The sequence below is a fragment of the Piliocolobus tephrosceles genome, chromosome 2 (genome assembly GCF_002776525.5).
Source record: "Piliocolobus tephrosceles isolate RC106 chromosome 2, ASM277652v3, whole genome shotgun sequence".
Lineage (NCBI taxonomy): Eukaryota > Metazoa > Chordata > Mammalia > Primates > Cercopithecidae > Piliocolobus > Piliocolobus tephrosceles.
In genome coordinates this window covers 86,994,137-87,021,923 of record NC_045435.1, presented here as the reverse complement: position 1 = coordinate 87,021,923, position 27,787 = coordinate 86,994,137, and the positions used below count along the sequence as shown (strand labels likewise).

At 49.6% G+C, this 27,787-nt stretch overlaps 1 protein-coding gene across 5 annotated transcripts in view; it reads left to right on the top strand.

Moving 5' to 3' along the window:
• DAG1 (dystroglycan 1) overlaps positions 1-24,460 on the top strand; it is a 72,331-nt gene extending 47,871 nt beyond the window's left edge. For 4 of the 5 annotated variants that reach the window (XM_023231511.1, XM_023231510.2, XM_023231514.1 and 1 more), the window contains exon 3: positions 19,642-24,460. In XM_023231511.1, the coding sequence (XP_023087279.1) occupies positions 19,642-22,044 (2,403 nt within the window). In that variant the 3' untranslated portion in view covers positions 22,045-24,460. The remainder of the gene's footprint in view (positions 1-19,641) is intronic. The other variant, XM_023231517.1, reaches the window with a different exon arrangement.
• The last annotated feature ends 3,327 nt before the right edge of the window (positions 24,461-27,787 follow it).

Sequence of the window (27,787 nt, the reverse complement as noted above, 5' to 3'; positions counted from 1 at the left end):
CTCCTTACCTTGGGTGGTCTGCCCGCCTCAGCCTCCCAACACCCAACTGATTAAAAATTTTTTTTTTTTTAGTTTGGGCTTGATGACTTACACCTGTAATCCTAGCACTTTGGGAGGCTGAGGGAGGCAGATTGCTTGAGTCCAGGAGTTTGAGACCAGCCTGGGCAACATGGTGAAACCCCAACTCTACAAAAAATACAAAAATTTGTTCTAAAAAATTTTTTTTAGACAGAGTCTTACTCTGTCCCCCAGGCTGGTCTAGAAAACTTCTGGTTCCTGCCCTGCAGCATTCCTTCTCTAGAGGTGTGGCCTACATGTGAACTAAAAATATTCTAAGACCTATACTTTGTTAGGTATTTTCTGTATCTTCTCTGCATTCAGACCTCTACATACATTTAGTGTTCTGGCTTTCTGTTGGTGTGTTTAAACCACCAAAACAGTGGTTTAAGCCAACCAGCTTGTTTCACTCAACCAGGAATTTTTGACCAGGAATTCAGAGGTAAGAAACCTTATCTCTGTTTCACGTGGTACTAGGTAGAGTGGCTCATCTGGGGCTGGGGAATCCACTTCTAAGTTGGCTAATACATGGCTGGCAAGTTGATGCTGCCTGTTAGGGAGCTTAACTGGGGCTGTTGGTCAGTATCCTTGTTTCCTCTTCATGTAGACCTCTCCGTGGGCTGCTTAGGTGTCCTCAAAGCACGATAGCTGGATTTTAAGATTAGATATTTCAAGAAATAGAAAAGGAAGCTGCCAATCTTTTAAGGCCCAGACTTGGGAACTTGCACAGCAGCACTTCCATTTTACTGCATTGGTCAAAGCACATACAGGCTCTGATGGGTGTTTACCAGCTTGCCCCCTCTCACCCACAAGCCCCAGGCTTCTAGATTAGAAATGGCCACAAGTTCTATGCCACTCTTTCCTTGGAGAGGTGAGTCTGTGTGCCCTTTTCCCTGAATCTGGGTGGACCTCCCCTTCAGCCTGCTTTTGTGCTCACCTCCTTTGCCCTGTTGGTCCCCTTCTTTTTAAGCCGTGACTTGTTTTCAGAGTGACCTTGAGGTCTCTGAGGCAACCGTATTTCTGAAGATCTTGGCCCATGTAGCAGCTCACATGTAGCAGTTTACAGAGCTCTTTCTAGTTTGCAGAGTGTTTGCATAAAGTTTCCTTGTAATCTTTGTAATATCCCGGCAAGCCAGATGCTAATCTGACCATTAGATCCAGAGTGGTGGTTCTGGAGGGTACATTTCTTGCCCAGCTTCAGATTTAATCCTGAATATCCATACCCTGCACTGGGTTGCCTTTGTTCCAGTAGCCATTGGAATGTTTTACATGGATTAATCTTAGCCAGAAGTGCCTTGAACTGATACAGCAAACTAAAGATTTGCTGTATTTGGCAGAGAGATGTTTAACAGGCTTATTTACCAGGGGGGTAAAGAGATTTTACTGAGAAAACAGGATTTTATCTGAGCCTATTTATCTGTGGAAAGCAGACCATTTAACAGCTGATGAGCTTGTAGAAAAACAGATGAAGATGTGTGACTCTTCATTCCAGTCTTAACCACTAGGATTATATGGGTTCGGGAGTCAGAAGGTCAGAAAGCCTGAGCTTGTTCCTAGAGCTTTGGTTTCTGCATCTGTAAAGCAGGATTTAGAAAGTCTTTATATTAAAGGAATTTTTTTTCTTATTATAATAATGATGCATAAATGTACATTGTGGAAAATATAGAAAGGGAAAAAGAAAATCTGTGGTTTCTACCATTCGGAGTGAAGTCTACCATTTTCTATGCTCATCAGGAGATGTTCATGTCACATACACACACACAGACATCTTAACATATTAGACAGACCTAGGATCACAGTGGATATATTTTTTAATCTTTTTTTTTTTTTTTTTTGAGGCAGAGTCTCACTCTGTTGCCCAGGCTGGAGTGCAGTGACACAACCTCAGCTCACTGCAGCCTCCACCTCCCAGGTTTGAACAATTCTCCTGCCTCACTCTCCCGAGTAGCTGGGACCACAGGCATGCGCTACCACACCCGGCATATATATATGTGTGTGTGTATATATATGTGTGTGTGTGTATATATATAAATATATTAAAAAATATAAAATATGTGTGTGTGTGTGTATATATATATATATATATATATATATATATTTTTTTTGAGATGGAATCTTGCTCTGTCACCCAGGCTGGAATGCAATGGCATGATCTCAGCTCAGTGCAACCTCCGCCTGCTGGGTTCAAGCTATTCCTCTGCCTCAGCCTCCTGAATAGCTGGGACTACAGGCACACACTGCCATGCCTGGCTAGGGTTTCACCATATTGTCCAGACTGGTCTCGAACTCCTGACCTTGTAATCTGCCCACCTGAGCCTCCCAAAGTGCTGGGATTACAAGGGTGAGCCACCTTGCCCAGCCCAGGTTTTGTATTTTTAGTAAAAAGAAACGGTTTCACCTTGTTGGCCAGGCTGATATCAAACTCCTGAACTCAGGTGCTGGGATTACAGGCATGAGCCACTGCACTGGGCCTTTTTTTTTTTTTTTTTTTTAACATTTTTCATTCACTGTAGCTTGAGTTCTTTTTACCTGTAGTCATTAAATGTTATTTGGGAATGTAACTTTTAATGGCTGCCTAATATTCTTTTTTTTTTTTTTTTGGGAGACAGCTCTGTTGCCCAGGCTAGAGTGCGGTGACACTATCGTGGCTCACTGCAGCCTCCACCTCCTAGCTCAAGCAATCCTCTCACCTCAGCCTTCCAAGTAACTGGGACTATAGGTGTGTGCCACCACACCCAGGTAATCTTTAAATTTTTTTGTAGAGATGGGTCTCACCTTGTTGCCTAGACTGGTCTTGAACTCCTAGGCTCAAATGATCCTACTGCCTCAGCCTCCCAAAGTGCTAGGATTACAGACATGAGCCATCAGACCCAGCCTGCCCACTATTCTTGAGTGTGTGAGGAGCATTTCATATATAGGTCCTAAGGATGCTTGTTGAGGTGACCCCAGTCATATCTTGTGCCCACTGGTACTGCCCTTCATCCAAGCTACTGCTTGCTTACCTCTTCCTAGGCTCCCCCTGCCTTTGTTCTTGACCTCTCAATTTGTTCTCCATATTGAGTCAAGAGATGTCTTTATCTTTCTAAAGCTTACATCTATTCAAAATCCCTTTTTATTGAGCTGCATCCAGAATTGAACCTCATACCATCTGGCCTATGACCTCCTCTCCCCCATCTTTTTTTTTTGTATACTTTGTCCCAGCCAGACTGGTCCTTTTCTACCCAGTGAACACACCTAGCTTAGGGTCCATCCCAAGGTTTTGATTTGGTCTTCTTTTGTCTTGGGTACAGCCACGTCTTTGAGGCTCAACTTGAACATCATCTGTTGGAGCCCTTTCCTTCCACCCTGGTAAAAGCAGCTTTCCCACAAAACTCTGTCATCTTCTTCTCAACAGATTTCTGTACTTGAAATTCTTGGTTTTTTGTTAGTCATGTTTGCCTTCCATCACATGGTAGCCCTCAAATGTTTGTAGACTGGCAAAGGGAATGAGGACCCATTCAGCACCTGCACACCCGTTTTGGATTGTCAAAGCCTGCCTTGCTGTATGCAGGGAGAAATGCTAGCCTGTGCTGGGGCAGCAAGAGACTAAGCTCACCTGCTGCCCCACAGTGTACTATGGTCTTACCGTGTTTTGAGGCCTCAGGCCCTGTGACACACATACTTTCAAATGACTTCTTGTTATATTTTTGCATTGGAAAGGGGCCCCGCCCTGTCCCTCTAACTCTTTTTTTTTCTTTTTTTTGAGACGGAGTCTTGCTCTGTCGCCTGGGCTGGAGTGCAGTGGCCGGATCTCAGCTCACTGCAAGCTCCGCCTCCCAGGTTTACGCCATTCTCCTGCCTCAGCTTCCCGTGTAGCTGGAACTACAGGCGCCTGCCACCTCACCCAGCTAGTTTTTTGTATTTTTTAGTAGAGACGGGGTTTCACCATGTTAGCCAGGGTGGTCTCGATCTCCTGACCTCGTGATCCGCCCGTCTCGGCCTCCCAAAGTGCTGGGATTACAGGCTTGAGCCACCGCGCCCGGCCCCTCTAACTCTTGACTGTGTGTTTATTGACCCATTATTAGTACAAACTCAGTGTTTCCTAATATTCAATAGTTTATTGCTCATTTTGATTATTGTGGTGTTCAAATTGTCCCAGATTTGACCACTGGGAACCCCTTTAAGTTGGTTTCTGTGTTCTTGTGATATGCCCCTGTCAGTCATTTGAGTGTTCCCTTACTTTCTGGGATAAGATATTCCAGGCCCGTCTTGTATTCATCCTCCCTCAGCCATTTCTTCAAGGAGCCTGATTTCTTTTTGTGGTGAATGTTATTGGGGGTTATCTGGGTGCCAGGTGAGTTCATTGCCACTGGGATTTCCTTGCTTCCGTGAGCCTTTCAGCAGATAATGTGGCTCCAGTTTTAGATGACAAAGTGACTTATCCCAGAACACATAGCACATAGCTTGTAGGGACAGAGTTAGTTTATAGGGAGCACCCAAGAGGGTTTTTTTTTTTTTTTTTTTAAGATGGAGTCTCGCTCTGTTGCCCAGGCTGGAGTGCAGTGGCGCGATCTCGGCTCACTGCAACCTCCATCTCCCAGGTTCACGCCATTCTGCCTCAGCCTCCTGAGCAGCTGGGACTATAGGTGCCTACTACCATGTCTGGCTAATTTCTTTGTATTTTTAGTAGAGACGGGGTTTCACTGTGTTAGCCAGGATGGTCTCGATCTCCTGACCTTGTGATCCGCCTGCCTTGGTCTCCCAAAGTGCTGGGATTACAGGCGTGAGCCACCGCGCCTGGCCCCCAAGAGGCTTCTTGAGCCTGTAGTATATAAGGTCTTATCTTCAGGTAACTGACCCTCTATTTTGTGTGGCAGCGTGCTTTGGAATTATAATTTAATGCTTTGTTCTAGTCAATTTTAGAAGACTTCCGTCGTAGTTGTCTGTTACCCTGCCTCTCACCTCCGACACTGCAGGGCTGTGGAAGAGAGAGACACACTGAGTATGCCTTGACATGGATGGTGTCACATGTGATGAGAGAGGTTTGCACAACCTGCCATGCATGGGGGCATCTTTGAGCTAGAGCAGAAGCTGACCTATCATGGGGCCCGAAACTTTTTGCTAAGTATATAGCTGGTTTACAGTTCTGGCTTTTGAAATGAAGGTTGCAGGACCACAGGTTTGGAAGATCAGGGCCAACCTTGGTGAAAGTGAAAGGAGAGTCTGAGTGAAAGGTGATGTCTCGCTGGTAAGCTATCATTGTTCCCTGTGTAGGGTTCTAGATACTTGGCATAGGACCTGTTTCAAATTAGATGCCTAATTGAAGGCTTGCTATGTGATAAAGCATTAACAGAGGTGGAGCAACAATGGGAAGACATGTGGGGCAGTGGTGGGTTGCAGAGCTCCATGTGGGGAATTTGAGAAGTTGTTGGGAGCACATGGAGTTGGGCTCCTGAGCAGAGAAAGGCCAGTGCCCACATGTGGCAGGGCTGTCAATTTGAGTGAAAGTAAATGGAGAGAGAAGTGGGTCCATAAGGGGGCTTTTCAAAGGTGTTCTTCCTCAAGTATCAGAGGAAGAAGAAGCTGGTGAAGAACTGAGGTAGGAGGTACTGAGCCTGGCCTGCTTCCTCCTAAGCCCCATGTGGGATGTCCCGATGAGGGTTGGTCTGTTTGGACAGGGCTGCGTTGCCAAATGAAGTCTCAGGTGGAACATGATCTTCATGGTCTGTCCCAAGACCTGGTGAGATTAGATGGCATAGTTGTCATACCTGCTGACTGGTTAGGGGATATGCATGGGGGTTGATGGTAGAATAATCCCGTATTTGTAGCACACTTAGATGCTGGTCTGCTGAAGGGCTAGAAAATTAGGTTCTCATTCTAAGTGAGCTGTGTTGACTGCCTGCAAAGCCTAGCCTGACCTGTGTGGGCTGCTGGTTACTTTATTTCAGGAGGTTGTGCTTCTTGGTGTCAGTCTGTTGATAATACCCAACAAAGTGCCTGAAGCAAGTGCTTTGCTACATTTTTTTTGGTGTATACTTTACACATCAGTCTGCAGGGTCAGGACAATAAAGAAGGGACCTACCTGCCTGGAGGGTATAGCCCCAAGATCCTGGTTCTTCTGCTCTGCCCCACACCTGACACTCCTTCATGTTCTGACAGCCCTTGTCCAGTCTCAGCCTGGCCGGCACTTGTTGATTAACCTGCTCTTCTCCAGTTCTGCCTTGAGAATTGATGTTTTGTTAATGACCCCAGCTTAACTCAAACATGGACTGCTTTGACCAGATGTATGAGAAGGGGCTGTGGGCTGCCTCGAGGGCCTCATGGCCAGCATAGCTTTTTTGAGAGACCTGTGCCATGGGGCTCATGTCTCCTCTCTTGTGGCCTTAGGACACCCTAAAGCAGATAGTCTTGATGTTTGCTCCCTTGAATCAGACTGGATGCCTGTATACAAAGCTCAACCCAGCTCTTGACTCTCCTTGGCTCTCATAGCTACTTTTGGAGCTGAGAGGACCCTTTCTCCTTACCAGGGTCTGTGGGGATGAGTCCCACAGAAGCCAGCCTGGCCTTTGCTCAGTGGATCCTGGCCTGTCCTGGGCTGGCCACAGTATGAGCCACTCTTGTCTCCCTTGGGTTTGGTGCTGGCTCCCTGCAGGTACCTCTCCTCTGACTTGAGTGTGGGACTGGCTGAGAAATGTGATTATATGCTAGGAGATGTTCTAACCTCTCCTTGAAGGCAGTCAGGGAGAGACGTCTTTACATCTCATGAAATGCCCAGGCTACCCCTCAGATGTCTAATTTTGGTAGAGCCTGCAAGGATGGCTTTTCATCCCTGCTTCCCTTTAGCCTTCTTGCCTGCAGACAATGTGGACCTTCCCTCAGCCCAAGATGTCGGCAGGCTGGGAGCAGCCCTTCCTGGGACTGTGCTCTTAGCTGCTGGCATGGGCCCCCAATTGTTCCCCTGAGAACAATGGGCACTCTCTTTGACTAGGAAGGGGAGTTCATGAAAGGAGCATTTCTTTGGATGCTTGAGAGCTTTGTGGCAAACCCGCCTGTGTGAGATGAACTGCAATTTCTTCCTGCCTCAAGTGGGTGTTCCCCATTTCTGAATGGACCTCTTGTGAACAAAGCACACCGGGAAATGCTGGTTGGGGATGGAAGGCATCCTTGGGGGTGGGCTGTCAGAATGGCATTTGCCCAGACTCATCAACTCAAATGCTTAGTGAAAATATAGGCTTCTATGTTTAAAAAAATCACTGACAAAGACTGAAAGAGAACACGACAAAGTAAAATAGATGATGTCAGGGCTTCAGATTGAAGGACTGATTCTGAGGATTTTATTAGTGGCTCTATGTTAAGCTGCCCTTTACTTTTTTGGGGAAGAAGATTAATTTTTGCTTTTAGATGAGAACAGTGAACATGAGATAAAAATGCTTCGGGCCGGGCGCGGTGGCTCAAGCCTGTAATCCCAGCACTTTGGGAGGCCGAGACGGGCGGATCACGAGGTCAGGAGATCGAGACTATCCTGGCTAATACGGTGAAACCCCGTCTCTACTAAAAAATACAAAAAAAAAAAAATAGCCGGGCGAGGTGGTGGGCGCCTGTAGTCCCAGCTACTTGGGAGGCTGAGGCAGGAGAATGGCGTAAACCCGGGGAGCGGAACTTGCAGTGAGCTGAGATCCGGCCACTGCACTCCAGCCTGGGCGGCAGAGCGAGACTCCGTCTCAAAAAAAAAAAAAAAAAAAAAAAAAATGCTTCGTAGCTCAGACCACAAGGGCATTGACTGGGCCCAACAGTGTGTTCAGTATTGATCCTGTGGCCTTGGTGTTTGTGGCAGGGGCCAGGTTCTGCTTTGAGTTTTGCATGTCTGACAGCAGGACCAATGATAATCTCTTGTGGGCGTGGCTCTGCTAAGGCCACATGTACTTAACTTCCCTCATGATTTTTTACCTCAGGTGGGGACAAAGGCCTGGCCCTCTGACCTTAAGCTAGAGGCTCTTCCTGTTGGTCTGTGCCATCTCTCTGCAGCACAGCCATGTGACTGCCCGTGTTCCTCATTAGCAGAAGGCCACAGAGCAGATTTATCTCATTGTCTTAGTCCATGGCACAGACACAGGATAACCTTGAGTGTGAGTCAGCACCAAGGCTTATACTCACTCCATCAGTATAAGCAGGGTCCATCTCCTGCTTCCTGAGCAGAGGACACACAGTCAGCTTGCAGTGAGGAGGCCTTGACGGCCTTATGTGGGAGTGCCTCCAGGGTGTTGTCTATGGTACCCAGCCATAGATGGCTGCAGGTTGACCCACCTCTGCAGCCTGACTAGGGATGAGGGAGCTGAGGGGTCGGGAATTGATGACCACGTCTGAAGGAAGGCAGGGACTTTGCCAAGGCAGGCCTCTACAGGTCCAGCATTGGGATGTCACAAGGCAGCAGTCTGTATCACTTTGAAATGGATCACTAAAAAGACCCCTAGGCACATCTGTTGGGGGACACGGCGAAGGGCCCAGCCCGCACCTTAGGGGCTGACATGTCCAGAGGTATTGGTGGGAGGTGCCACCACAAAGACCCAAAGTTCCCTCCAAAAGATTTGTAGTGAGAAGGAGTGCTCACCAAATCAGTTTCTCGATTATATGTTATTCTTAGGATCCTTCTTTACTGGCCATCATCAGCTGTGAAAGTGCTTGTCCATCTGTCTAGAGTCTTTGCTTGCCATTTCTAAGTCCTGCGACTCCTGCATGGATAAGACATCATCTTGTGGGCCCTGAATGATAAAGCTTGTGTTTTCTTGGTTTCATAAGCCAATTATAGTTATTTGGCCCTAGAGACAGCCTAATTTTTCAGTTTTGTTTTTCAGCTATGCATAACTGACTCAGACTGTGGGTGGAAACCTGCTTTTATGAGAACTAAGTAATAGAAGCTCCTCCACCCATTTGCTCTTTCTTCAGGTGTGGAGTGGTACTGGCTTGGGGTGAGAGACTTTGCTTATGTTTCCTGGTGTTTTTTTTTTTTTTTTTTTTTTTTGACAGAGTCTTGCTCTGTCACCCACACTGGAGTGCAGTGGTGCAATCTCGGCTCACTTCAAGCTCCACCTCCTGGTTCATGCCATTCTCCTGCCTCAGCCTCCCAAGTAGCTGGGACTACAGGCAACCACCACCACGCCCAGCTAATTTTTTTTGTATTTTTCGTAGAGATGAGGTTTCACTGTGTTAGCCAGGGTGGGCTTGATCTTCTGACCTCGTGATCCACCTGCCTCGGCCTCCCAAAGTGCTGGGATTACAGGCACGAGCCACTGCGCTCCCAGCTGGTTTTTTGAGACAGGTCTTGCTCTGTCACTCAGGCCAAGGTGCAGTGGTGCAATCATAGCTCACTGCAGCCTTGACTTCCCCAGGCTCAAGCAGTCTTCCCACCTAAGCCTCCTGAGTAGCTGGGACTACCACAACCAGCTAATTTTTGTGTTTTTTTAAAGATGGTGTTACCCGGTGTTGCCCAGGCTGATGGTGTTTAGTGCCTACAGGTGCTGTATCTTTATCAGTCAGTGTTTGATGGTCTATTGTGTGCAGGAGGGCACCAGTAAAGCAGCTGGAGGGAGTGTCCCAGAGACTGAGGAGTGACCAAAATGTTCAAGTTTGGCAGTTCCCTGGTCGTTGGTCATGGTGATTAATTGTGAGCATCACAGTTTTAGAACTTTGCTTTTTTTTTTTTTTTTGAGACGGAGTCTCACTCTTCTCCCAGGCTGGAGTACAGTGGCACGATCTTGGCTCACTGCAACCTCCCCTTCCTGGGTTCAAGCAGTTTTTCTGCCTTAGCCTCCTAAGTAGCTGGGATTACAGGCATGCACCAACGTGCCCGGCTAATTTTTTTTTGTTTTAAATTTAATTTTGTTTTTGAGACAAAGTCTCACTCTTGTCCCCCAGGCTGGAGTGCAGTGGCACGATCTCGGCTCACTGCAGCTTCCACCTCCCGGATTCAAGCAGTTCTGCCTCAGCCTCCCAAGTAGCTGGGATTACAGGCGCCTGCCACCATGCCCAACTAATTTTTTTTTGTATTTTTAGTAGAGATGGGATTTCACCATGTTGGCCAGGCTGGTCTCAAACTCCTGACCTCAGGTGATCCGTCCACTTCAGCCTCCCAAAGTGCTGGAATTATAGGCGTGAGCCACCGCGCCTGGCCTTTTTTTGTGTGTTTTTAGTAGAGGTGGGGTTTCATCATGTTGGCCAGGCTGATCTTGAACTCCTGACCTCATGATCCACGCACCTCGGCCTCCCAAAGTGCTGGGATTGCAGGCTTGAGCCACTACACCTGCCCCCCAACCCCCCCCCCTTTTTTTTTTAAAGACTGCGTCATGCTATGTTGCCCAGGCTGGTCTCAACTCCTGGCCTCAAGTGATCCTCCCGCCTCAGCCTCCTGAGTAGCTGGGATTATAGGTGTGAGCCACCATGCCCAGCTCAGTCTTTGGATCTTTTTGTGGATCTGCCCAGGTTTTGTGGTTTTGATTCTTAATGTTTTGGGATGCACTTTGTGGGTCAGGATTTCAGAAGCTGGTTATATGGCTTTTCAAGATCTTTTTTTCCCTTAATGCTAGACTCACTTTCTATCTCAGAAGCACATTGTCTCTAAGGGTTGCTGAAACCGGAAGGTTTCCTGGCCTTTTGGGTGGCCTGTGAGCTAGAGCCTGTGATCTCATTAAATCACGCTTCCTTGTGCAGTTTCTGCCTCCTGCAGATGTGCCTAGTAACTGTCTGAAGGCTTCTTTCAAGATAGCCTCTCCCAGCTCCAAGGCAGTGTTGGTGTTTAGTGTTGGCTGGTAGAGTGACCTGAAATGCTGGAGGAGTTCCATGGTGGGACCAGCTGGTCACCCCAAACTCATGTGCCTCTGTGCTTCTGCTGCTAAGGACCTCACAGCCCCAGTTCCTGCCTCTTTTCTGCCCTTCCTGGCCTGACAGCCCTTAGAGGATTAGTTGTGGGTGACTATGGTACAGTAGGCAGAAATTTTTTTTTTTTTTTTTTGAGACGGAGTTTCACTCTTGTTGCCCAGGCTGGAGTGCAATGGCATGATCTCGGCTCACCGCAACCTCCGCCTCCTAGGTTCAAGCGATTCTCCTGCCTCAGCCTCCCTAGTAGCTGGGACTATAGACATGTGCCACCACGCCCAGCTAATTTTGTATTTTTAGTAGAGATGGAGTTTCTCCATGTTGGTCAGGCTGGTCTCGAACTCCCGACCTCAGGTGATCCGCCTACCTCGGCCTCCCAAAGTACTGGGATTACAGGCATGAGCCACTGTGCCCGGTGGCAGAAATCTTTATACCAGGCAAACAAGGACTCTAAGGATAGTCAAAATCCCATGTGTAAATGTGCCAGGATTTAGTGTATGTATTTTATTAATTATAGAGACGAAGTCTCGCTATGTTGCCCAGGTTGGTCTTAAACTCCTGGCCTCAAACAATCCTCTCGCCTTGGCCTCCTAGAGTGCTGGGATTATAGGTATGAGCCACTGTGCCTGGCCTAGTCCACCTGTTTTAGATTGAAGAGGTGAAAGCAGGTCTTCGGGTTCTCACCTGCAGCAGGTCCCCCAGTTCTGCCATGCCCCTTAGTGTTTTCATCTACTTCTGGCAGACAAGTGTTGACAGGCAACTCCCTGAGCTTCCCCAGCCTCAGCTTTGTTTCTGTGTATGATTTTGGCTCCCCCATTGCCTGTTGCCTCCCCACTTACCTTAGATACTTTGAGCTTCTGTTTTGTGGTATGAACAGGGAAACAGGACCCCACTGTGCACTGGGTCCAAGGTCAGTTGGGAAGGAGAACTAGGGAGAGGATCCTGGACTTGCCTTGGGCTCCTTTATGCAGCAGCCTCAAATTACTGTTCTCAGAGCCCATGGGAGACATAGGAACCATTATTGGCAGAGTCCATCATGTGCCTGGCACTATAATCATAAGAGGTTGGGATTGTTTCCCTGATTTTACAGATGAGGACACTGGGGCCAAGGTTGGGTCAAGCGCCAGCCAGCCTGGAGCTGGGATTTGCAGTGAAAGATGGGCCTTCTCATGGAGTGGGAGAATGAGGATTGTTATCCCCATTGTTACGGGGATGAGTCCTGGCTTGTCTTTGGACTGCATCTGTGAGAAGGAACTTTCATACCCTGTTTCACCCTTAGGCCCTGAGAGGAAGAGAAGTGATCCAGAGCCTATACGTTTTGAAAGCTGAGGAGGTATCCAAAGTTCCCGTGGACTGAGGGGCTCCTGCTTTGTTAGGGTAGAGCAGGTGCTTTATCCCCAAGCACCTCCAGGATGAGCTAAGCCCTGAGCTGAGTCCTTTTGGGAGGGTGGGGCTTCTAGTGGAATCCTCTGGGGACTGTGGATGCTGCCAAACCTTTAGGCATATTCAGACTTTCAAGGTAGGGGCTTTCCCCAAATGGCCTTGAAAATGCAGAGGTGCCAGTGTGCCTGTGACTTGGCCAGGTTCCTTGTGGAAATTAGGTTTGTTTTGCTTCCTGTAGCCCTTCTATTAAAGTGAATCATGACTGGGCATGGTGGCTCACACCTGTAATCCCAACACTTTGGCAGGCTGAGGCAGGAGGATCACTGACGCCCAGGAGTTCAAGACCAATCTGGACAACATAGCAAGACCCCATCTCTACAAAAAAGTTTTTAAATATTGGCCAGGCCTGGTGGCACACACCTGGCTCAAGTGGTCCCAGCTATTCAAGAGGCTGAAGTGGGATGATCACTTCAGCCCAGGAGTTTGAGATTGCAGTGAGCTGTGACTACCACCACCGCACTCCAGTCTGGTGACAGTGAGTGAGACCCTGGCTCAAAAAATGTATATATAAGGGCTGGGCATGGTGGCCCACACCTGTAATCCTGGGATTTTGGGACGCTGAGGCAGGAGGATTGCTTGAGCCCAGAAGTTTAAAGCCAGTCTGGGCAATATAATGAGACCCTGTCTCTACAAAAAAAAATAATAATAATAACCCAGGCATGTGCCTATGTCCCAGCTACTTGGGAGGCTGAGGTGAGAGGACTGCTTGAGCCTGGGAGGTTGAGGCTGCAATGTACCATGATCACACTACTGAACTCCAGCCTAGGCAACAGAGTGAGTGATTCTTTATATATATAAAGAATCATTGCCACTGGAAGTGCTGCTTGGGCCTGATGTCACCAGTACCAAGACTGCTGGAGATGCAGGGGTTTTAGAACATTCAGGTTAATACTTTTTCTTCCTGAGTAGTACCCATGACTGTGGAGTGACTGCCTGCTTCTGGGCTGTAGATCTAGACACCCGTCCTGCAGCCAGATAACGGCTGGGACTTCAGGACCCTGGGGAGCCAAAATTGCAGAGGGAAAAGCAGGTGACTAGATTGGAAAGGCTTGGCTCTTGTATTAGTCTATTCTCGTGGTGCTATAAAGAAATACCTGAGACTGGTAATTTATAGAGAAAAGAGGTTTAATTAGCCCATGGTTCTGCAGGCTTTACAGGGAACATAGTGGCTTCTGCTTCTGGGGATGCCTCAGGAAGCTTCCAATCATAGCAGAAAGCAAAGGGAGAGCTGGCACTTCACATGGCTGGCCAGGACAGGAGGAAGGCTGGAGGAGGTGCTACACACTTTTTTTTTTTTTTTTTGAGATGGAGTTTCGCTCTTTTGCCCAGGCTGGAGTGAAGTGGCGCGATCTTGGCTCACTGCAACCTCCGCTTTCTGGGTTCTTGCGACTCTCTTGCCTCAGCCTCTAGAGGAGCTGGGATTATAGGTGCCTGCCATCATGCCTGGCTAATTTTCGTATTTTTAATAGAGACAGGGTTTCACCATGTTGACCAGGCTGGTCTTGAACTCCTGAATTCATTGATAGACCCACCTCAGCTTCCCAAAGTACTAGCATTACAGGCATGAGCCTCTGCTCCCAGCCTACACTCTTTTAAACAACCAGATCTTGTGAGAACTCTATCATGAGAACAGCACTAGGGGGATGGTGCTAAACAGTCCATGAGAAATCGCCCCCAAGATCCAGTCACCTCCCCCCAGACCCCACCTCCAACACTGGGGGTAACAATTTGACATGAGATTTGGGCGGTATGTGAACCATATCAGCTCTGTTTTTCTGACATGACTTGTCCCAAAGACATGGGTAAACTTTACATGGCTGCAAAAGCCATGGGTAGACAATAGTGAAATAATTTGGTCATGTGCAGTGGCTCATAACTGTAATCCCAGCACTTTGGGAGGCCGAGGCAGCCAGATCACTGGAGGCCAGGAGTTTGAGACCAGCCTGGGCAACATGGCGAAATCCCATCTCTAAAAATAGAAAAAGAAAAAAAAATTAGCCGGGCATGGTGTCACTCACCTATGGTCCCCGCTATTCAGGAGGCTGAAACTGGAGAATCATTTGAACCCAGGAAGCAGAGGTTACAGTGAACTGAGATCGTGCCACTGCACTCCAGCCCAGGTGACAGAGTGAGACTCTGTTTCAATAAATAAATAAATAAATAAAATAGTGAAATAATTTGTTCTCAGTAGTCAAAATAAAGCTCATTTCTCATCTCCCATCTCCCAATTTGAAATTGTGCATTATAACTTGCTTTGGTGAAACCTGAGGTTTCCTTTAGTGTTTGTTGTTTGTTACATGATATTAACATTTTTTTTTTTTTTTTTTTGAGCCGGAGTCTCGCTCTCTGTCGCCCAGGCTGGAGTGCAATGGCCGGATCTCAGCTCACTGCAAGCTCCACCTCCCGGGTTTACGCCATTCTCCTGCCTCAGCCTCCCAAGTAGCTGGGACTACAGGCGCCCGCCACCTCACCCGGCTAGTTTTTTGTATTTTTTAGTAGAGACGAGGTTTCACTGTGTTAGCCAGGATGGTCTCGATCTCCTGACCTCGTGATCTGCCCGTCTCGGCCTCCCAAAGTGCTGGGATTACAGGCTTGAGCCACCGCGCCCGGCCGATATTAACATTTTTTAAAGTTACTTGGCGTAGTTAAAATAAGTGTATGACTTCCAAGGATGGCTTCGCTGTGGGAGCCTTCCTATAGAATGGCCTGAGTTTGTTCTGTAGGAACTGCCTGATAGCAGAACTTTGGCTGTTGGGGTCAGCAGAATAGGAAGTGAGCCAGGCTGGGAAGCTCTTCTCTGTTTTCTCTGTTAAAAAGTGCACTTGTGGCCGGGCACGGTGGCTCATGCCTGTAATCCCAGCACTTTGGGAGCCCGAGGTGGGCGGATCACGAGGTCAGGAGATGGAGACCATCCTGGCTAACACGGTGAAACCCTGTCTCTACTAAAAATACAAAAAATTAGCCAGACCTGGTGACGGGCACCTGTAGTCCCAGCTACTTGGGAGGCTGAGGCAGGAGAATGGCGTGATCCTGGGAGGCGGAACCTGCAGTGAGCCCAGATCGCACCACTGCACTCCAGCCTGGGCGACAGAGTGAGACTCTGTCTGAAACAAAACAGAACAAAACAAAAGTGCCCTGTGTAGTTGAAGACAGACTTGCAGAGGCACCAGGCTGCTGACTTATCAACACTGATGGAGCGCCTAGCCACTCAGGAATGTCCCGTGGTTCTAGCCAGCCATTTGGCTCCCACTTCTAGAGCTTCTTCTAGGCCCTCTCAACCTTGTTCAGTCTTCTCTGCAGGTGGCTTCTCCTTGGTTGACTTTACCCAGACCTCTATTCCAGGCCTTCCCTGTCACCTTTCTTCATCCTCCCTCTGCCATGTGAGCTCCTGTCCTACTGGTGGCCACTGGGATGGAGTAGAGTTAGGAAATAACCCTTAGGTGACCAAAAACCGGGGTCCACACCCTAATTCACCTACTTTCCACCTCTCAGGACCCTACTCCTGTCACTCTCCTGTAAAGTCTCATGGGCCTTACTTATTTGCTTCATGGGTGGTTTTTTTTGTTTGTTTTGCAAAACAAGAGCATTCAACCTTTATTTTACGTGTTTACATGTGGCAGTTTTCTTATTTAACATAAGTGAAAATGTAAAGCTTAGGTTTTTCAGCCAAAACATTTGAAATAAATGTGATTTTTTTTTTTTTTTTTTTGAAACAGAGTCTCGCTCTGTCATCCAAGCTGGAGTACAGTGGTGTGGTCTCTGCTCACTGCAGCCTCCGCCTCCCAGGTTCAAGCAATTCTTGTACATCAGCCTCCCAACTAGCCGGGACTACAGGTGTGCACCACCGTGCCTGGCTAATTTTTGTGTTTTTAGTAGAGATGGGATTTTGCCATGTTGGCCAGACTGGTCTCAAACTCCTGACTTCAAGTGATCTACCTGCTTCAACCTCCCAAAGTGCTGGGATTACAGGCGTGAGCCACCACGCCCAGCCAATAGGTGTGATTTTTATAGTTAAAAAAGATTTTAAAAGAAAAATATATTTATTGTTTTTCATGAGTTTGAAGACACCCATGTTTACAGATATTTTAACATTTCTGATGTTTGATGGTGAGTGACAGGGTGGAAGATTCTTTTTTTTTTTTTTTGAGACGGAGTCTCGCTCTATCGCCCAGGCTGGAGTGCAGTGGCCGGATCTCAGCTCACTACAAGCTCTGCCTCCCGGGTTCCCGCCATTCTCCTGCCTCCGCCTCCCAAGTAGCTGGGACTACAGGCGCCCGCCACCTCGCCCGGCTAGTTTTTTGTATTTTTAGTAGAGACGGGGTTTCACGGTGTTAGCCAGGATGGTCTCGATCTCCTGACCTCGTGATCCACCCGTCTCGGCCTCCCAAAGTGCTGGGATTACAGGCTTGAGCCACCGCGCCCGGCCTGAAGATTCTTAATTAGATGATGGCACATCTTACAGTTGATGGAATGTGATATCACAAAGGAAACACAATTTGCTGACCCTTAATGAGTGGCTCAGAGAGCAATTAGGAAATGATAACCCCGATAATAATAATTCCTTTTTTTTTTTTTTTTTTTTTGAGATGGAGTCTCACTCTGTCACCCAGGATGGAGTGCAGTGGTGTGATCTCACTTCACTGCAACCTCCGCATCCCAGGTTCAAGCAGTTCTTCTGCCTCAGCCTCCTGAGTAGCTGGGACTACAGGCACATATCACCACACCTGACTAATTTTTATATTTTTAGTAGAGACGGGGTTTCACCATGTTGGCCAGGCTGGTCTCGAACTCCTGACCTCAGGTGATCTGCCCACCTTGGCCTCCCAAAGTGCTGGGATTACAGGGGTGAGTCACCATGCCTGGCCCAATAATAATAACTCCTAACAATGTCAGTCATCTCATGGTTTAAAAAAAATTTTTTTTTAAAAAATAAATACAGATGGGGTCTTGCTATGTTGGCCAGGGTGGTTTCTAATGCCTCCTGGCCTCAAGCAATCCTCCGGAGCCTTGGCCTCCCAAAGTACTGGGATTATAGGTATGAGCTACCATGCCCAGCTTTCCAATACGTTTTTGCTGGGTGTAGGAAACCTGTTTAAATTAGTTTAAAGGGGGGAAATTATCTAGTTTCTGTTAAGGCTGCTGCTGCCTGACACCTGGGGACGAGCCTGGGGTCTCCTTTCGAAATCACTCAAGTACCTTGTCTTTTGGCAGGAGGAAGCTCAGGGAACCAGAGCCACGGGGAACCCAGCAGTCATGGCTTTAGCTTTCCTGCCACAGGGAGGGATCCTCATGTGGGATGAGGACCCCAATGTGCCTCCCTACCAGCCCCCACCGCCCTTCACAGCACCACCCATGGAGGGCAAGGGCTCCCGTCCCAAGAACAGGACCCCACACCGGTCACCTCCTCCCTATGTCCCTCCTTAACCCACAAGCGCCTGGGTGGAGGCAGGGTAGGGCAGGGGCCTGAAGACAACATGGTGGTGTCTGTGGAGACCGGTGGCCTGCAGACCATCGCCCACCGGGAGCTGACACCTGACCTAGCACACACTGACACAGGGGCCTGGACAAGCCCAGCCTCTCTGGTCCTCCCAAACCCCAAAGCAGCTAGAGAGACTTTGGGGACTTTTTTATATTTATTTTTTGCCTAACAGCTTTTGGTTTGTTCATAGAGAATTCTTCGCTTCATTTTTGATGGCTGGCTCTGAGAGCCCCATGTGGAGTGGAGGTGGAGGGAGCGAGGAACCATGAATGAACCCTATTGACAAGCAGTGGCTATGAAGGGCAGTCCTGGGCTGAGGCTGGCAGTGAGATGTACTATGAGTTGGCCAGTTTGTCTCTGGACTTGTTATAGGACAATGGAGATGAGAGTGCCTTCAGGCCAACCAGAGAATGGGAGGTGTCACCTTTCTTGCATTGGGGCAGGAGTAGGTGTTTACCAAAAGTGAGAGGAGCCACACATGGGGCCAGGGCAAGAGCCAAGTCATATTTTCCTCTTATCAGCTGATGGTGGAGGTTTCTATGGTGGCATTTCCTTGGGTGCTCTGAGTATGACCAGTTGTATCTCTGTGGAAAGGGACTTCCACACTGAAAGAAGTCTGGGACATGCTGTTGAGTTGGAATAAGGTGATGAGCTCCTTAGGCCTGCTTCTGTGTTTGGTCTCTCCAAGGGCAGAATAGGGCTCTGTATATTTCCTGTACTTGATTGACTATAGAGCCTCTCTCTTTTAGAGAGACCAGAGCTCCTTGGGATTCCTTTAATAAGCACTATTCTAGAATAGTTGATTCTAGTCCCTGCTCCCTGGGCACCACAGTTTGTCTTAAGATTTGAGAAGCAGGGTAAATGAAAACATTAGATACAACTAACTTTATATTTTATTTTATTTTATTTTTTTTTGTGAGGCGGAGTCTCGCTCTGTCGCCCAGGCTGGAGTGCAGTGGCGCCATCTCCGCTTACTGTAACCTCCGCCTCCTGGGTTCACGCCATTCTCCTGCCTCAGCCTCCCGATTAGCTGGGACTACAGGCGCCCGCCACTACGCCCAGCTAATTTTTTGTATTTTTTAGTAGAGATGGGGTTTCACTGTGTTAGCCAGGATGGTCTCGATCTCCTGACCTCGTGATCCGCCCGCCTCGGCCTCCCAGAGTGCTGGGATTACAGCCGTGAGCCACTGCCCCTGGCCAGACACAACTAACTTTCTTTGCTACACAAATCCGCCCCACTACACTTGAATGTTACATGATGATGTAAAGTGAATCCTTCAGGGCATTGAACCCTCCCTTGTACCCAGATGTGTGCATCTCCACTTTGGGGCAGGAGGCGTCCTCCAGGCCAGGCATGTGACCTGAGCAAAGATGTGGTGTCTGCAGAGGGTCGGGGAGAAGTCTGAGGCAAGGGTGGAAAGGATTGCTGAGAGCTGGGATGTGACTTGATTCTGCAGGTAGAATAGGCAAGTAGGTGGCAGGGTGTGTCACTGTTATAAAATCCACAACAGTCGTGAGCTCCATGGCATCAGTTCTCGGGAATGAGACGTGCTTGAGTGCCAGCACTGCTGTCTCCCCACTGTGTGGCCTTGGATGAGATATTTGCCTCCCAAGCTAGCCCATCTCATAGCCCTAGTCTTGTGACAGGTAAATAAACTCAGTTGTGTCTCTCTAGGGGAGAGGAATTAGCTTCCCCAGCAGGCATTCTAAATTAACACCCTAAACCTGTCATACAATTCAGGTTAACTGTTGCGATCATATTCAGGTTATGCAGTGACAATAGTACTTTTAATTTATGCTTGTGTCTCTTCTAGGTATCAGCAGCAGGGAAGGAGGCTTTGCCATCTTGGCTGCACTGGGACCCGCAGAGCCACACCCTGGAGGGCCTCCCCCTTGACACTGATAAGGGTGTGCATTACATTTCGGTGAGCGCTGCACGGCTGGGTGCCAACGGGAGCCACATCCCCCAGACCTCCAGTGTGTTCTCCATTGAGGTCTACCCTGAAGACCACAGTGAGCTGCAGTCAGTGAGGACAGCCTTCCCAGACCCTGGTGAGGTGATGTTATCTGCCTGTGCTGCGGATGAACCTGTGACTGTTTTGACGGTGATTTTGGATGCCGACCTCACCAAGATGACCCCAAAGCAAAGGATTGACCTCCTGCACAGGATGCGGAGCTTCTCAGAAGTAGAGCTTCACAACATGAAATTAGTGCCGGTGGTGAATAACAGACTATTTGACATGTCGGCCTTCATGGCTGGCCCGGGAAATGCAAAAAAGGTGGTGGAGAATGGGGCCCTTCTCTCCTGGAAGCTGGGCTGCTCCCTGAACCAGAACAGTGTGCCTGACATTCGTGGTGTGGAGGCTCCTGCCAGGGAGGGTGCTATGTCTGCTCAGCTTGGCTACCCTGTGGTGGGTTGGCACATCGCCAATAAGAAACCCCCTCTTCCCAAACGCATCCGGAGGCAGATCCATGCCACACCCACACCTGTCACTGCCATTGGGCCCCCAACCACGGCTATCCAGGAGCCCCCATCCAGGATTGTGCCAACACCCACATCTCCAGCCATTGCTCCTCCAACAGAGACCATGGCTCCTCCAGTCAGGGATCCTGTTCCTGGGAAACCCACAGTCACCATCCGGACTCGAGGCGCCATTATTCAGACCCCAACCCTAGGCCCCATCCAGCCTACTCGGGTGTCAGAAGCTGGCACCACAGTTCCTGGCCAGATTCGCCCAACAATGACCATTCCTGGCTATGTGGAACCTACTGCAGTTGCTACCCCTCCCACAACCACCACCAAGAAGCCACGAGTATCCACACCAAAACCAGCAACGCCTTCAACTGACTCTTCCACCACCACGACTCGCAGGCCAACCAAGAAACCACGGACACCCCGGCCAGTGCCCCGGGTCACCACCAAAGTTCCTATCACCAGATTAGAAACTGCCTCACCGCCTACTCGTATTCGCACCACCACCAGTGGAGTGCCTCGTGGCGGAGAACCCAACCAGCGCCCAGAGCTCAAGAACCATATTGACAGGGTAGATGCCTGGGTTGGCACCTATTTTGAGGTGAAGATCCCGTCAGACACTTTCTATGACCATGAGGACACCACCACTGACAAGCTGAAGCTGACCCTGAAACTGCGGGAGCAGCAGCTGGTGGGCGAGAAGTCCTGGGTACAGTTCAACAGCAACAGCCAGCTCATGTATGGCCTTCCCGACAGCAGCCACGTGGGCAAACACGAGTATTTCATGCATGCCACAGACAAGGGGGGCCTGTCGGCTGTGGATGCCTTCGAGATCCACGTCCACAGGCGCCCCCAAGGGGATAGGGCTCCTGCAAGGTTCAAGGCCAAGTTTGTGGGTGACCCGGCACTGGTGTTAAATGACATCCACAAGAAGATTGCCTTGGTAAAGAAACTGGCCTTCGCCTTTGGAGACCGAAACTGTAGCACCGTCACCCTGCAGAATATCACCCGGGGCTCCATCGTGGTGGAATGGACCAACAACACACTGCCCTTGGAGCCCTGTCCCAAGGAGCAGATCGCTGGGCTGAGCCGCCGCATCGCTGAGGATGATGGAAAACCTCGGCCTGCCTTCTCCAACGCCCTAGAACCTGACTTTAAGGCCACAAGCATCGCTGTGATGGGCTCTGGCAGTTGTCGGCACCTACAGTTTATCCCTGTGGCACCACCCAGGAGAGTGCCCTCAGAGGCGCCGCCCACAGAGGTGCCTGACAGGGACCCTGAGAAGAGCAGTGAGGATGATGTCTACCTGCACACAGTCATTCCGGCCGTGGTGGTCGCAGCCATCCTACTCATTGCTGGCATCATTGCCATGATCTGCTACCGCAAGAAGCGGAAGGGCAAGCTTACCCTTGAGGACCAGGCCACCTTCATCAAGAAGGGGGTGCCTATCATCTTTGCGGACGAACTGGACGACTCCAAGCCCCCACCCTCCTCCAGCATGCCACTCATTCTGCAGGAGGAGAAGGCTCCCCTACCCCCTCCCGAATACCCCAACCAGAGTGTGCCCGAGACCACTCCTCTGAACCAGGACACTGTGGGAGAGTACACGCCCCTGCGGGATGAGGATCCCAATGCGCCTCCCTACCAGCCCCCACCGCCTTTCACAGCACCCATGGAGGGCAAGGGCTCCCGTCCCAAGAACATGACCCCATACCGGTCACCTCCTCCCTATGTCCCTCCTTAACCCACAAGCGCCTGGGTGGAGGCAGGGTAGGGCAGGGGCCTGAAGACAACATGGTGGTGTCTGTGGAGACCGGTGGCCTGCAGACCATCGCCCACCGGGAGCCGACACCTGACCTAGCACACACTGACACAGGGGCCTGGACAAGCCCGCCCTCTCTGGTCCTCCCAAACCCCAAAGCAGCTGGAGAGACTTTGGGGACTTTTTTATTTTTATTTTTTGCCTAACAGCTTTTGGTTTGTTCATAGAGAATTCTTCGCTTCGTTTTTGATGGCTGGCTCTGAAAGCACCATGTGGAGTGGAGGTGGAGGGAGCGAGGAACCATGAATGAACTCACAGGCAGTGCTGGGCGGCCCCCTGGCTCTCTGCGTTTTGCCTTTAACACTAACTGTACTGTTTTTTCTATTCACGTGTGTCTAGCTGCAGGATGTAACATGGAAAACAGTAACTAAAGATTAAATTCAAAGGACTTTCAGAAGTTAAGGTTAAGTTTTTACATTTAATCTGCTGTTTACCTAAACTTGTATGTATAATTTTTGGGTGGGTATGGGGAATTGCTTTGCTAAAAATAAGCTCCCAGGGTGTTTCAAACTTAGAGAAGACCAAGGGACAGTATTTTTTATCAAAGGAATCCTATTTTTTCACACTACGTCAACTTGGTTGCTCTGATACTCCAGAGCCTGATTGGGGGCCTCCCGGCCCTGGCTCATGCCAGGTCCTTGGTGCTGGGTTTGCTCTCCCGCTGTTGCCAGGGGCTGGAAGCTGGAGGGGTCTCTTGGGCCATGGACATCCCCACTTCCAGCCCAAGTATACTAGTGACCCACCACCAAGGGGTCTTCATTTCCATGAAAAAGGGACTCCAAGAGGCAGCGGTGGCTGTGGCCCCCAACTTTGGTGCTCCAGGATGGGCCAGCTGCTTGTGGGGGCACCTGGGAGGTCGAAGGTCTCGACCACATCAACCTATTTTGTTTTACCCTTCTGTGCGTGCGTTGTTGGTGTTTTTTTTTTTTCCTTCCTAAAAGGAATACCACGGTTTTTTGAAACACTCAGTGGGGGACATTTTGGTGAAGATGCAATATTTTTATGTCATGTGATGCTCTTTCCTCACTTGACCTTGGCCGCTTTGTCCTAACAGTCCACAACCCTACCCGGACCCACCCCATCCCTTTTCTCTGGCACTCCAGTCCCAGGCCTTGGGCCTGAACTACTGGAAAAGGTCTGGTGGCTGGGGAGGAGTGCCAGCAATAGTTCATAATAAAAAATCTGTGAGCTCTCAAAGCTAATTTTTTACTAAAGTTTTTATACAGCCTCAAATTGTTTTATTAAAAAGATTAAAAATGGTGATGCTTACAGCAGTTTGTACGAGCTCTTAGTGTTGATTCCATGGAACTGACGGCTTTGCTTATTTTGATTTTTTCCCCCCACTTTTCCTAATGTTTAAATTCTGGAATTACACTGGGGTTCTTTTGCCTTTTTTAGCAGAACATCCGTCCGTCCATCTGCATCTCTGTCCCATGACTCAGGGGCGCCCACTCTGCTTTGATTCTACTGTGGAAGAAACCATTTTGAGCATGACTTTTCTTGATGTCTGAGAGTTATTTTGGGTACCTTTTAGGGAGGAATGCCTTTTGCAATAATGTATCCCTTCCCTGATTGAGGTTGGGTGGGTGGACCCAGGCTCCCTTTGCACACGGAGCAGCTACTTCTAAGCCATATCGACTGTTTTGCAGAGGATTGGTGTGTGCTGCCTCAGGAGGGGAGGGCTGATAGGAGGGTAGGGGTCTCCGTCCTACTGTTCTCCAGAGGGCATTTCCCCTTGCGCCTTCTCCCACAGGGCCCAGCCCCTCTCCCCTGCCCCAGTCCCCAGGGGTACTCTGGATTGAGCAGTGCTTCTGTGGGGGAGCCTGTAAATGCAGGCTCAGTGCACCACTGGTGACTGGGCTCATGCCTCCAAGTCAGAGTTTCCTTGGTGCCCCAGAGACAGGAGCACAAGTGGGATCTGACCTGGTCAGATTATTTCTGATGACCTCATCAAAAAATAAACAATTCCCAGTGTTCCAGGTGAGGGCTTTGAAAGGCCTTCCAAACAGCTCCGTTGCCCCTAGCAACTCCACCATTGGGCACTGCCATGCAAGAGACGTGGCTGGCCCAGAATGGCCTGTTGCCATAGCAACTGGAGGCGATGGGGCAGTGAACAGAATAACAACAGCAACAATGCCTTTGCAGGCAGCCTGCTCTCCTGAGTGCTGGGCTGGTGATGGCCACTGGACTCTGTGAGATGGAGAGCCAATCTCACATTCAAGTGTTCACCAACCACTGATGTGTTTTTATTTCCTTCTATATGATTTTAAGATGTGTTTTCTGCATTCTGTAAAGAAACATATCAAACTAAATAAAAGCAGTGTCTTTATTACAACGCTGTTGCCTCTGGGCATCTGTTTCCTGGCATCTGGAGAGGTTCCTGGACATGAGGGGTTGGGGGCTCATGTGACGGGGGGAAGAGGAGACTCAGCCAGGTCCACTTGGGGTTGGCCCAGTGGCCTCCACATAAGCCTTACCATTTCTGTGCTGGGAGGGCTGAGTGTGCACTCCAGAAACTCTGCCAACATGTAATGCCCCCTTCGCCCCTCTTCTGCCTGTGAGCCAGCTAAGACAAGTCTCCTTCATCCTCAGTCCCTCATCTGTAAGGGTGGGGGATAGCAGAGAACCCAGTGAGACTGGCTGGGAAGGAGGATGGTGGGAAAGATGTCACAGGTTTTCTGCCCCAGAGTGGGTCAGCCCCTGTACCTCCTGGGTAGGGGTCCTTCAGGCCAGGTCTCTGAAGATGGGGACCTAGGGATGCCTCTGGCTGCAGCTCTGCCCCAGCTCCTGCCCACATTGTCTCGTGGGCTTGGGACTGGCTAGTCTCCCAGGTAGTCTCAAGGCAGGTTTGTGTTGGCCTCGGGGTGGGAACAATGGTTTCTGGCCAGGCTGCTCTGCCTTGGTTGACCTGTAGGTTCTGGGGTTGGGGGGTGACCTTCAGTATCTGGCTTGGGATGGACAGGCCAGCTGGGTAGGCTGATCATGACTCAGTGCCCAGGAAGGGGCAGATGGGTTGTCCTAGGACACTGCCTGGAGTGTGGGCGGCAGGAGATGCAGCAGCTGTATTTCAAGGAGCAAAGGGGCAGAATCGAGTGATTGGTCACAGAACAACTGGTGCCTCTTCTGGGCTCAACTTCTGCCATCACTAGCTCCTTACCATGCCCCCTGCTCCTCTGTTCAAAGCTTTCAAGACCCAGAGAGGCAGATAAGAGCTGAGTCCCAGGAACGGGGGTTGTTGAAGGTCCAACAACTACTTGGAGTTAAGACCTGAATGTGCACCACGCTAAGTGCTGGGAAAGGCCGTCCCCAGCACACACTTCACTCCCTAGGCCTAGCAGCAGGGGCCCAGGAAATTACCCCATCCTTACTCTCTTGACCTCAGGAGATTTTGCTTAACATCTAACCTGAAGCCACTGGGTAATGAGTGGACTAACTGTTCTGAACTCAAGTAAGGGAATACTTGGTCTTGACAGAGAACATTAAGGCCAGAAGGACCTCTGGCCTCTGCCCTGCCTTGCCTCCTTTGGGGGATGGGGGAATATACGCTCTTTAGCCCAGCAGACCCTTGAGCCCTGGCACTCCTGCCAGATCCCTGTTCCTTGATTTAGATGAGGACTGCTCAGGTCTTTTAAGCTGGGGTTAGAGGGTCATAGACAGGAGGGCAGGAAAGAAGGAATATCAGACCTGCAGGAATCTGCCTTCCCACATTCCTCTGACCTGGAATAACTGGCCTGGCTTGGAGACAGTGCTGGTCTCTAGAAAATTCTACAGGAATCTGCATTTTCTCTTGGCGTAAAGGTACTGCCTTGGGCCTATATCTCTGAGCTAGTCTTGGGATCAGGGCTGTTAGCTGGAAAATCTTGTGGTGTGTTTAGGCCAACCTGGCCTCTAGAATACCACCAGTTTGGGACCGGGCACGGTGGCTCACAGCTGTAATCCCAGCACTTTGGGAGGCCAAGGTGGGCGGATCATGAGGTCAGGAGATGAGACCATCCTGGCCAACATGGTGAAACCCCGTTTCTACTAAAAAATACAAAAACATTAGCCGGGCATGGTGGCAGGCGCCTGTAGTCTGGGCTACTCGGGAGGCTGAGGCGGGAGAATGGCATGAACCATGGAGGCGGAACTTGCAGTGAACTGAGATGGTACCATTGCACTGCACTCTAGCCTGGGTGACAAGAGCAAGACACTGTCTTAAAAAAAAAAGCCACCAGTCTTGGGGGGACTGGAGGCTCCACACTACTTACCTCATTGCAGCCTACAGCGTCGCTTCCCCTTATTGCAAACAGGTTGAACAAGCTCCTAGGAGAGGCCCTTTCCTAGTTCCCCTAGAGCATAGAAGGCCCAATTCAAGCATCAGTCTTTCGAGAGTGAGCTTCTCTATTTCTTTTCTCTTTTTTTTTTTTTTTTTTTTTTTAAGAGATTGAGTCTTGCTCTGTCGCCCAGGCTGGAGTGCAGTGGCATGATCTCAGTTCACTGCAACCTCCACCTCCTGGGTTCTAGCAATTCTCCTACTCAGCCTCCTGAGTAGCTGGGACTACAGGTGCAAGCTGCCATGCCTGGCTAGTTTTTTGTATTTTAGTAGAGATGGGGTTTCACCATGTGGCCCAGGCTGGTCTTGAACTCCCGAACTCAGGCAATCCACCTGCCTCGGCCTCTCAAAGTGCTAGGATTATAGGCATGAGCCACCGCACCAGGCCTATTTCCCTGCCCTCCCCTCCCATCCCCTCCCTTCCTTCCCTTTCCTTCTTTTCTTTTCTCTTCTCTTCTCTTCTCTTCTCTTCTCTTCTTTTCTTTTTTTTTTTAAGACAGTCTCGCTCTGTGGCCCAGGCTAGAGTGCAGTGGCATGATCTTGGCTCACTGCAACCTCTGCCTCCCGGGTTAAAGCGATTCTTATGTCTCAGCCTCCCAAGTTGCTAGGACTACAGGCACGTGCTACCACACTCGGCTAATTTTTGTATTGTTTTTTGTAGAAATGGGGTTTCGCGGTGAAACCCCGTCTCTACTAAAAAATACCAAAAACTAGCCAGGCGAGGTGGCGGGCGCCTGTAGTCCCAGCTACTCCGGAGGCTGAGGCAGGAGAATGGCGTAAACCCGGAAGGTGGAGCTTGCAGTGAGCTGAGATCTGGCCACTGCACTCCAGCCTGGGCGACAGAGCCAGACTCCGTCTCAAAAAAAAGAAAAAAAAAAAAGAAAAAAAAAAGAAATGGGGTTTCGCCATCTTGGCTAGGCTGGTTTCAAACTCCTGACCTCAAGTAAGTGATGGTTCCACCTCGGCCTCCCAAAGCGCTGGGATTTTCTTTTTTTTTTTTTTTTTTTTGAGACGGAGTCTTGTTCTGTTGCCCAGGCTGGAGTTCAGTGGCACCATCTTGGCTCACTGCAACCTCTGCCTCCCAGGTTCAAGGGATTCACCTGCCTCAGCCTCCCAAGTAGCTGGGACTACAGGCGTGTGCCACCACGCCTGGCTCATTTTTTGTACTACTATTATTATTATTTTGAGACGGAGTCTTGCTTGCTCTGTCGCCCAGGCTGGTGCAGTGGTGCAGTTTCGGCTCACTGCAAGCTCTGCCTCCCGGGTTCACGCCATTCTCCTGCCTCAGCCTCCCGAGTAGCTGGGACTACAGGTGCCCGCCACCACTCCTGGCTAATTTTTTTGTATTTTTAG